Below are 12,291 nucleotides of genomic sequence, written 5' to 3'. Positions count from 1 at the left end.
TATGGGTTTATGTCACTGTATCAAAGAGTAATAAGTGTACCAACACAGTTGTTTTTAATCTAATTTTCGGATTCGGCGCTGTTGTGTGTGAAAGATAAGTTAGAGATGCCAAGACCCGCCTTCTGCCTGGTTTGTTTATATTGCGTGATGCCTTCCGTGGTTGGTTAGATTTAGGCACAAAGGACTGATGGATTGGTAATTGCGGTCAGTCAATCAGAGTTGCTCGAACCACAGCAAGGGAAGGACCAAAGTAGTGATGCACGATATATCGGCCGCCGATATGGTCATTTTTCAACACATCGGTATCGGTCCGATGTCAGAATAGGGCCGATGTGAACAGGCCGATAATTATTCCTGTGTATTTGGCATGTGCGTAGGCTTAGATGTGAGTGTGGGGGCAGGGCCTGGTGTTTTTTTTTGTTTTGTTTTTGTTTTTGTTTTTAAATTTACACGTTACTGAAGCAAGTGCTGGAGGCAGTAAAAACTCAAAAATTCAAGTCAGTGCCTTTGGTGGGGAAGCAGAGATGTCGTCTGTCTGGTCGTTCTTCAAAGTGTCTGAATCCTTTTCCAAAACCCTTAGTTGCTAACGCTAACTGTTAGCAACTTAGTTGGTTGGCAATGGGACTAGGGATGAGACCCGAATTTCGATTTTTCGAATATTCGATCTACGTTCGAATATCAAATAGTTAATTCAAATACCATTATTTGCCATATCTCAATTAAGGGTGGGGAAAAACATGGAACAGAAATGAAGACGCAAACAGGCTATTTAATGTAACGCTTTATTCAACCTGAAGGTGCGCTGGTGAGTAGACCTACTGTTGTATTCTAAAATAACAGAAGAAGAAGAAAGCATGGCGTGAATAATCCATAGGAATAATCCAGAGACCGATAGGCTACGAGTAAAAGTTCTGCATTAGACTTCGTTTACATTCCGACAGGCGTGTATAATTTCCGTAAGGTTCACAGACTTTTCATATGTCCGTATAATATATCTACTAGCCTACCGGAACTTTTCCTGTTGCTGACCTAGTAGGCTAGTTGCCTACCGCAGGTGCTATGTGAACGCAATCGCGAAAAAATTCCACACTTGTTAGTGATGATCGGAGGAAGTATTAGGTGTAGGTAAAGCGCCCTATGTCACTGTATGTTCCATCTCTAACACGCTGCAGGGAATGCAGCAACTCTCGCTGAATCCACCATGCTCCCGGTGTAAAAATGTCACTCTTCTGCTGTCAGGCATGCACAGCTGACAGCGCGGCCGCATAAGCTATCCTATGTGGTTGGTCATGCATTGTTAGAATTGAGATCTTAGTGTAATCATTTTTTTAAGGAAGGCATGATCAAAAAGTGATCTGTTAAGGCCGACGGTGTTCTTTCATAAATTAAAGGCTGTTTATCAAAGAACACCATCGGCCTTTAACAGAGCTCTTTTTGAACATGCCTTTCGGTCATCGTGTTTGTAGGCTAGTAGGCCTACGTCGATTTTCGATTAATATTCGAATAGTTGTCATCGATTTTCGAATTGTGTTTTTGGCAAAAAGTCACATCCCTAAATGGGACATTGCAACCACAATGTTTCTAACTTGGTTACATAGGCTACTGACTCAGCTCGCACCGACACACACACACACACGCACACTATCCGCCCGCAAGGAAACGTTCTGCGTTGACAATATTTGTCCTTTTTTTCCGGTTTTAGGTTCGTGCATTGGTCAGCCAAAAGTAGCCCACATAGTAGCTTTCTGCCTGACAAGGACAAGGACTTTATACAGCCCTATAAAGGCTAACGTTAACGTTACCTTTAGTTTTGTGAAACGTAAGCTTAACGTTGTCTACCTTGTTCCAACTGAAATGACTCCTATCTTTGGTGCTTCCATCCTTTGTTTTCGTTGTTTCAAAAAACGTGTTTTATCCATGACGAGTCTTGAGTTAGTGAATTAGCCTAACATGATAACCAAATAGATGGCCGAGTAAAAGTAAACAACAGCCTAATTGCGTGCCTGCGTGCATGGTATTCTTTCTCCTGCTCAAACAAAATGTGCGCGCGTGCATAGTTCTGCATTAAATTGATAACGTGTTCACTAACTTCACACAAAAATGTAAATAGCCTACTGACATGTAGGTAATGGGATACAGAGTTGGGGAGTTATCGTAGGCCAATTTGGTGTGAATACACACAAGAGAAATTATCTTTTGTCAGTAGCCTGATGGTACGCACACCTGCAGGCGAGCCTGCTTAAAATTTAAACGTTCCAGTTCGTTCTGGCTTAGCTTTGACCATTTAAGGACTACTACTAGGCCTACTTTAACATTTTGAACTGTTGTAGGCCTATAATGTTCACAGAATACATGTGACTTGGACTTAGATGACTTAGATATTCTCAATAAAGTTATTTAAAATAGATGTTATGTGCAAAATTCTATTTCTGAAAATAAATACAAAAGTAAAAAAAAAAAAAAAAAAAAAAGATTTATTGAGGATTCATGATTTATTTGATTATCTAAAAATGTGTTTTCTATATATCGACATCGGTAAATATCGGTATCGGCCATAAACAGCAATATTACCGTTTTTTTCAATTGCTTACACACAATTTTTCAAACCGAGTTCTTTTTAACAAAATTTAAGCACAGGTGCACAGGCGCCACACTCAGTTTGCATAATTCCTAGATTCTTTGCAAAATGAAACACTTCAGTCAAAACAAACACACTTCAGTCAAAACATACACACTTCATTCAAAACATATACACATATTTGTAAAAATGCTATTAGTTGTCATTTAACAAACACAGTCATCAATGATCAGACACTATTGCAGCCAGTTTCACACTGCAGTGATAAATGCAAAACACATTTGTAAAAAGAAAAATTAGGAGATAGCATGTGCTAGATTTTTGCCCAGACATTGTTATGTAAGGGATCATTTAGATGTCCAAAAAATAGTGACAACCCCACAACATTCTTCATGATTAGTTCGACATAGGGAAAGTGTACATAAATAGGTCTATAAACTTGCACTTGCACTGTACAACACTGAAGACTGCTGTAGACTGAATATTTCAAGTATTTCTTTCAATACTTACAGTATTTCTAACTATAATCAGTTACAGTAATCAACCAACAATGAAATCAATTGAACAAATAAAATCTGTAGACAAACAAAAACTACTGCATAAAGTACATACACTTTGACTCTGAAGAGCAACTAGGCTACTGCAAAAGCAACAAGACTGTATAGCACACCTGAGTGCTGCGTGTTCAATTTTGCACATGTGTGCTTACACACCTGGTGGATGTGATTATCCAATTCGTTCATTAGTGTAGTCATTGGCAATCCGGGGCTTTGTAATGACAAGGAAGTAACCTCACAATCCTTATCTGTGTCTAAGGTGTGGAAATGTGTGTAGAGTTTCACAAATCACTGTGTGTAAAGTTTTGCAAAAAGGGTGAAGCAGACATTGTGTGTAATGTTGTGCAAATCTGTGGAGGTGTTTTGCTCCTTGGAGTAAAATTTTGCTAATTGTGCGAAAAAAAATATTTTAGTGTGTAAACAATCGTAAAAAACTGTAACATCGGTTATCGGTATCGGCCACTATTTCAACATCGGTGCATCACTAGACCAAAGTTTATCATCATGAGAAATAAATACATATAGTGCACTGAATGGGGAAATATTTTGCGTGAGAAATGTCAAGTATGGCGTGTGGTGTGAGAATGGGTCAAATTGCGTGACTCTCACGCTCAAAGCGTGAGACTGGCAGCCCTGGTGAGCACTTGTCCATAGTCACCATCACCAATGAGGCACTGTGGTAGATGTGTTCCCATTGGGTATCGTTGAGTGAACTCGACTCAAAGAGAACTTATGGTTATGGATGTGACCTCTGTTCTCTGAAGGAGAAGGTGAAGTCAGGAGTTAAAACATTTCCCCTGGTCCTTTTACCACAGACACTGCTCCGTGCACACATTATTTATACACACAATTTGACACACATATTTAGATATTATTTTGCACAGTCAAATGTGATTGTCATACAGGCACACACACACACACACACACACACACACACACACACGTACACGAACCACTCAACAGTCATTCACGTGTTACTGTTAAGTCTCATCCACATCCATCCATGTGCACATAGTATTTGTCCACACAACCTAATTTAACAGATAATTAGAGTACCATTTGATTGTTGTGGAAACTAATATGAAGTATTTCTTCTTCTCTCTACAGCCTGGATAAGTGCAGTATTGGAGAGGAAGACTTCAGAGCTCTTGCATCAGCACTGAAATCAAACCCCTCACACATGAGAGAGCTGTGGCTGAGTGGGAATAAGGCAGGAGACTCAGGAGTGAAGCATCTTTCTTCTCTTCTGGATGATCCCAACTGTAAACTGGAGGAACTACAGTGAGTATCACAAGACCAAATACTGAATTGCTCTCAGTGATTTGTTTTACTCCTTTTCTCACACAAAAACACACATTTTTGCTCAGTCACATGAAATCGGTTGACATTACTGTAAACCCTTCTTATCTCTCTGCCTAATCTAGAGTGAGTTTCACAACATCAAGCACTGAGTTGCTGTCAGTAAATTTGATAGTGATTTTTGAAAAAGTTGTTTCCAGTGCTCGGCTCATGGAAAAACCCGAGGACACCGCGCTGGTGACAAGCGGAGAAAAGAGACATGACGCTCGGCATGTTAGATTGCACTTGCAGAGTTTTCGAATGTTTACAGCCTACCTCACAGCTCTCTCACTCGACGTAGCCTATAACTCAGTCAGTCCAGCAGAGATGCCAGAGCAACGTTTTGGTCAATGGAGAGGGAGAGAAATGCTCCGCATATCCGTCTCATTTAATCATTAAAATGAAAGTGATGACTGGCGAAATTAATCAAACGACGTTTCAATAAACCATTGTTGAAATGAATGAAAATGGTTTTAGAAACCTATAGGCCTATCAGAAGGAAATAGCCTTCAATTCAACCTGAAATAGGCTACTCGAAAGGCAACCTTAGATTAATTCATGAATTCATTAGGCTACGGTTACAAGACTGCATTTCCGTGGATAGGCTATTATTGTCAATGTCAAGGCGAAGACGAAAGAGATGGACAAGATGGACATTTTGGCTACATTTACATGCTAGGAATACTTAGAAATGTGTATAGGCTATTTTAAAACGGAGGCATGTTCATTTTAACCGGCGACGCTGGGTAGCCTACATGTAGCCTACCCAGCACTTGTTATCACAGATTTTGTCCCCACCACTTTTGACGACTGAAAATAAAATGTATTTAACAGAAATCTCTTTAATACATGCCTATGCTTGTCACTTTACTTATAACCGTAGGCTACATGCATGGAGAAGATCGCGCATTTTGTAACATTGTAACAATGGATGGTCAGATATGCGATAGGGCAGTGAGGGTGATTCATTGTAACCATCGACTAGGAGGCCTAGCTCCGCAATATAAGTTTCTAGCAACGTATGTATCACATGTTCATGTTGATTCAGAGATAGGCATAGACTACCATAGGCTGCTGGGCGTCAAGCTATATGACAGCATTTTATAATGTGGTGAATTAATAACTAACGTCAGTTTAACATGTCAGAACTTTTGATCGCCGTTTCAAGTCCATGGCGCGAATAAAGCATGGCGGTGTTAACAATCGAGCTGTGGCGCAACTGGTTGGAGCATGTGCAAGGTACGCCAGCGATCGGGGTTCGAAACCCACTCGAAGAACCTCTCCGGAACTCATCAAGAGAAAAGTTGTCGTTTTATTAAAAAATGAAAGATTTTCTGTTTTGCGATTTTTTTTATGTTTGCGATGTCTGCTGAAAAGAAAAGTTAATAGCCTATGTGAATTCGTGGTAAGTGACACATTTAGTCTGGAAAAAGTAGCAGGCTAGCCTACTGTATGAGTTTTTTTGACCCCTCTAATAAATTGCCTATAGGCCTACTACGATATGGAGAAAGGGCTGCCTAACTGTTCCCCCTAAGTTTTTTCATAAGATAAAATGTTTACGCTATTTAAGTTTAGGATTTGGTAGACAAGACAACCTCGGAAAAGTTCTTCAGATAAACATTTTTTTATTGAATTAAAGGAAAGAAAATGTATCACCGGGGTTTCGGGGCTTGCGAAGGCATTCGTTGATCTTATCGATGCAGTCCTTGCGGCCACCTCTCCCCATCGTAGGAAACTTTCTGTTTAGTGTTGACAAGACAAAGGCCTTCACGTTGTGTGGCAGTACTTGCTTGCCCTTCGATCCATCCCAGTTGGTGGTTTTGCACCTGTCCCTGAGTTATAGTCTATATCAGTAAGCGCTTATGCTCTAACCGCATAATAAAAGAAGCACCTGCATTCCACAGCAGTGCTTATGGCAAGGCTATTAACACCTGTCACTGAGCTATTATGCTCGAAAATTATCATAATAACAGACACACCTAATTGTATGGCTCTATGTTTAAACACATCAAATTAGCAAGCATTTCCTCCCGATAGCAGCAACGTTTGCTTTCTTTTTCTGTCGGTCCGCGGTTGCTTGGTCAATTGCGCAGCAAATTATCAGATCACCGGACCTAATTTCACTCCACGTTTCGCGGACCATAGTTTGAGAAACGCTGCATTAAAGTGTCATTTGGTTGTCGGCTATATGTTTAGCGATTTCTTTGTGTGTTTTTCATTTTAGGTGTGTGCATTGAGTAGTTCCTTAAAATACGGAACAAAGAGTGTCCCGTAGCCTATCTGTTCAATACGGAAGAAGACTAACTATTACCTATATATTTCTTATAACGAAACGCGTCATTCATTTCAACAATGGTTCATTGAAACGTCGTTTGAATAATTTCGCCAGTCATCACCTTCATTGTAATGATTAAATGAGATTAAGGAGTCGACTATTGACGGATATGCGGTCTTCATCATTTTGAAATGCGGGATGAAACTTTCTGCCACCTGGTGGTTGTTTGGGTACATTGCCTTAGCCTCGAAAAAAATCGGCTTGACTCTTTGGGAGTCCCGCGGGAGAAGGTGCATTCTCAACCCGTACCCACTGTAAATGGCGCTCTGCCCCTCAGGCCCCCTTCAACAGCATTAACCCTATGAGCCGGACGGACGCAAAGTGCGTCTAAAAACGCACACATTGTCTTTGTTACATTGCTCCGCGATTATTAGTCACAGCGAGATGAGACTTATATTGCATGAAAGACCAGAACCGGGGCTTTCCAACGAGACTAGACACTTGTCTGTACGATCAACTATGAAAATAAAATAAAATCATGAAGTTAAATCAAAGTATATCATATTTACAGTCTATATTGCTCTGTGTTCACCTGCGCATCCAGAACTCTTGCTTGAATTACTCGCGGACCCCGCATCGCACAGACATGACACGCATATCAAATGAAAGAGGAGAAGCAGAGCTTTCCATTGATATCAAATACATCGATCATTTCGTATCATAAAATCAGACGAAGTGACAAACAAATAATAATGTCATATAGCTTCGGCTACCATTACTCTCGTTTGATTTACTCGTGAAGCTGCCACCAGAAAGATATGGCATGCATATCAAATGAAAGAGGAGAGCTAGAGCTATCCACAGATACCAAACACAACATTCTAGGCCATAAAACAGACGAAGTGACAGCAAAATAATAACTTCATTTAGCTCCACTTACCCCATGTTTTTGTGTGACATAATAGCCTATGTTCATAATCCAACGTTATCATGTGTTTCTCTATGGCAAGTGACGTTCATAATACGGTTTTGAGATCCTAGCAAACTCCTGTATGGTATCCAATTCAAGACTCATACTGCATCCCAATTAGTTTGTCAAATTAACACTTTTTTGCCTTTACTTTGTTCATTGCAATGCAGTAAAAAATATTATAGAGAATCATCATCTGTGCACGTCATGTGTGCTAGTACCACACAAACAAGGGAGGTCAGATCAGCTAGTGTCACAAATATGGAGCGCAAAAAGTGTCAAAAAGTCATTTTTCAGCACTAAATAAAAATTGCCATTTATTTCTGGAAGGCACACACCACATATTTCAGTAAATTGCTCAGCCCCAAAGTATACCTCCACCATGGTTCTCATATTGCCATCTTCAGGACAGTCAGGCCTACACAACCATGCAAGTCATGTCGAGCTGTCAGCTTGCTGTGGTGAGATACACGTCAAAGTGTAAGAATTTGTAAAGTACGCTTTTCAAATTTTTATTATTTAAAAATCTAAATCAAATCAATGCAAGTATTTATACATGATATTGTGGCAGATCTGGGTAGCCTAGACTGTGCTGAAAAAAACAATATGTAGCATGTGTGAATGGCACTTACAATGACCAGGATAAATGCTTCTAACTAGAGGTAGTGAAAATGCCCTTAAAGGGATAGTTCGGGTTTTAAGACACAAAGTTATTTGGGTTCCCTGTCAGCAACGTTGTGCATCAGCACTGACTTACCCCCCGACAGCGTCCTGTGAGCCGAGATCCAGCCGGTTTTTGATCGTTTTTGATGCTGAAGAAAGTAGTCCGGCAAGTTGCTGGGGTCACGAAAGTAAAGTGTTTTTCTTCTCAAAACCATATGCGTTCAAAAGAGTGATATATTGCACCACAAAAACGTTGTCCAGGAAAAATTCAAACCTCGTTATCACTTGGCACTATTTTTCTCGATTCCTATCACTGCGCGCTACTGACAGCTGGACAACGTTTTTGTGGTGCAAATATATCACTCTTTTGAACGCATATGGTAAAAAGACTGAGTAGCCTCGTTGTTCATCTGCTATGGGGCTTAGGCAGTGGTCCATGCCCTATCAAAGCAAAGATATCTGAAAGGTGATATCTAGTGTACAGCACCTCTCCCACTGGCTAGTGGAGGTGATATCTAGTGTACAGCACCTCTCCCACTGGCTAGAGGAGGTGATATCTAGTGTACAGCACCTCTCACACTGGCTAGTGGAGGTGATATCTAGTGTACAACACCTTTTCCACTGGCTAGTGGAGGTGACATAGTGTACAGCATCTCTCCCACTGGCTAGTGGAGGTGATATCTAGTGTACAACACCTTTTCCACTGGCTAGAGGAGGTGATATCTAGTGTACAGCACCTCTCCCACTGGCTAGTGGAGGTGATATCTAGTGTACAGCACCTCTCCCACTGGCTAGAGGAGGTGTTATATCTATACAGCACCTCTCCCACTGGCTAGTGGAGGTGATATCTAGTGTACAGCACCTCTCCCACTGGAGGTGATATCTATCCCCATGTCTGGGAGCCCCACAAATAGACTCTGATCTTATCCCACACACTCAGGTGGCCAACTGCCCACATATACCACACATGCTCCACCCATTGGTGATAGGTGACTAAGCTGTCCACCTTCAGCTGCACCTCTCCTCTGAGCTGACTACGCAAATCAGCCACGACTGGATATGAAGACTCGTCAGTACTCTCCTTATGTTATGTACAGGCCTGCATTCACCACTGTGTTTGGGCGCTCAGAACAGTCTCCCATGTGAGTACTGGAACCTTGTGGTAGTGCACTCTCTGCTGTGCTCCATCAAAACCAGTCCCCAGCCAGTGAAAAAAACAATATGTAGCATGTGTGAATGGCACTTACAATGACCAGGATAAATGCTTCTAACTAGAGGTAGTGAAAATGCCCTTAAAGGGATAGTTCGGGTTTTAAGACACAAAGTTATTTGGGTTCCCTGTCAGCAACGTTGTGCATCAGCACTGACTTACCCCCCGACAGCGTCCTGTGAGCCGAGATCCAGCCGGTTTTTGATCGTTTTTGATGCTGAAGAAAGTAGTCCGGCAAGTTGCTGGGGTCACGAAAGTAAAGTGTTTTTCTTCTCAAAACCATATGCGTTCAAAAGAGTGATATATTGCACCACAAAAACGTTGTCCAGGAAAAATTCAAACCTCGTTATCACTTGGCACTATTTTTCTCGATTCCTATCACTGCGCGCTACTGACAGCTGGACAACGTTTTTGTGGTGCAAATATATCACTCTTTTGAACGCATATGGTAAAAAGACTGAGTAGCCTCGTTGTTCATCTGCTATGGGGCTTAGGCAGTGGTCCATGCCCTATCAAAGCAAAGATATCTGAAAGGTGATATCTAGTGTACAGCACCTCTCCCACTGGCTAGTGGAGGTGATATCTAGTGTACAGCACCTCTCCCACTGGCTAGAGGAGGTGATATCTAGTGTACAGCACCTCTCACACTGGCTAGTGGAGGTGATATCTAGTGTACAACACCTTTTCCACTGGCTAGTGGAGGTGACATAGTGTACAGCATCTCTCCCACTGGCTAGTGGAGGTGATATCTAGTGTACAACACCTTTTCCACTGGCTAGAGGAGGTGATATCTAGTGTACAGCACCTCTCCCACTGGCTAGTGGAGGTGATATCTAGTGTACAGCACCTCTCCCACTGGCTAGAGGAGGTGTTATATCTATACAGCACCTCTCCCACTGGCTAGTGGAGGTGATATCTAGTGTACAGCACCTCTCCCACTGGAGGTGATATCTATCCCCATGTCTGGGAGCCCCACAAATAGACTCTGATCTTATCCCACACACTCAGGTGGCCAACTGCCCACATATACCACACATGCTCCACCCATTGGTGATAGGTGACTAAGCTGTCCACCTTCAGCTGCACCTCTCCTCTGAGCTGACTACGCAAATCAGCCACGACTGGATATGAAGACTCGTCAGTACTCTCCTTATGTTATGTACAGGCCTGCATTCACCACTGTGTTTGGGCGCTCAGAACAGTCTCCCATGTGAGTACTGGAACCTTGTGGTAGTGCACTCTCTGCTGTGCTCCATCAAAACCAGTCCCCAGCCAGTGAGCTGCTGCTCCTGAACTGTGTGTGTGTGTGTGTGTGTGTGTGTGTGTGTGTGTGTGTGTGCTACAGTCAGATGTGTATGTAGCTATAGTTTGCCTGTGCAGTGTATGTCAATTGTGCTATGTAGTCGGTTAATACTCTAGACCTTGTGCATTCAGCACCCTTGATGAATCTGGTGAGGTGAGCACTTGTCCACAGTCACCAGTGAGACACTGTGGTAGATGTGCTCCCATTGGGTATCGTTGAGTGAACTTGACTGAAAGAGAACTTATGGTTATGGATGTGACCTCTGTTCTCTGAAGTAGACTGGTGAAGTCAGGAGTAAAAACATTCCCCCTGCTATTTTTACCACACACACTTCTCTGTGCACACATTATTTATACACACAATTTGACACACATATTTATATTAGGGCTGGGCACGTTAACACGTTAATATCACGTTAACTCATCATTCAATTGACGCAGATAATTATTTTATCGCACATTAACGCAGTTTTTATTATTTATTTTATACTGTAAAAGTCTGTTGCTCACAGGCTGGTCACAGGCGTCTCATCACGCATTGAAATTCCATAGCTTACATTCACGAAATCAGGAGATGTGCAACAGAAGTGAGAGAAGCCACTGGCTGCAGCAGTGCAAGAGCAAGTCACATGTTCCGGGTGCACGTTGTCACACGCACGCCTAATGTTTATGTTTTGCGCTGGTTTTGCGGCTACTTTGTTCAAGTGGCATTGGTGAAGTTAAACAGTCGTTTTTGTAACGTTGTTGTATGGAAAGAAAACATAAGCCTTGATTATTTTAATATTCAGTTTTAAACAAAGACATCTTCCTATGTAGCCCAAGCTGTAAATGGATTGAAGTTTGCTCTAAATATCTAATTTTATCGATTATGCTAACCGTTAGCATTTCTATTGGATTTCTCATAGACATTAGCCATAAGCTAACGCATTCGTTTCTATTAACTTGGAATGATAGCCTACGTGACTGGCTGCAGTCTAACAAAACATGGAAGGAAATAACTGAAATGTACTCTGTTGTTCTGCTTAGTTTTACAGTAAAAGTTTGAAAAGAATTTCAGCATCAGAGTTTCCCTTGGGAAACTGTTAGCCCTATATCCATTTATTCTAATGTAGCTGGTTAGACTTCATCATTAGGCTACCACACACACAAGTGGGGGCAGAATTACAAATGTCAGCGTGACAAGCATTGGTTGATTTATTTAAAACGTCACAGGTTGGTAATTGATTATAAAAGTAATGTTGCAACTCAGAAATAATGAGCTGTAAAGTAACTCAGACTTTAAAAAATAAAACAAATTTAAAGGATATCGACTAATTATCGTTATCGTCAAAATCACCAAAAATATCGAGATATTATTTTTTGCCCATATCACCCACCCCTATAGGCCTCAATAAAAAA

The 12,291-nt window shown here is 41.5% G+C and overlaps 1 protein-coding gene across 1 annotated transcript in view; it reads left to right on the top strand.

Moving 5' to 3' along the window:
* Positions 1-12,291, top strand: part of LOC134087373 (ribonuclease inhibitor-like) — a 43,489-nt gene that overhangs the window by 18,031 nt on the left and 13,167 nt on the right. Inside the window, exon 4 of the mRNA XM_062540823.1 lies at positions 4,243-4,416. Within this exon, the coding sequence (XP_062396807.1) occupies positions 4,243-4,416 (174 nt within the window). The remainder of the gene's footprint in view (positions 1-4,242; positions 4,417-12,291) is intronic.

The sequence above is a fragment of the Sardina pilchardus genome, chromosome 7 (assembly GCF_963854185.1).
Source record: "Sardina pilchardus chromosome 7, fSarPil1.1, whole genome shotgun sequence".
Lineage (NCBI taxonomy): Eukaryota > Metazoa > Chordata > Actinopteri > Clupeiformes > Clupeidae > Sardina > Sardina pilchardus.
This window is presented reverse-complemented; position numbering and strand designations above follow the sequence as displayed.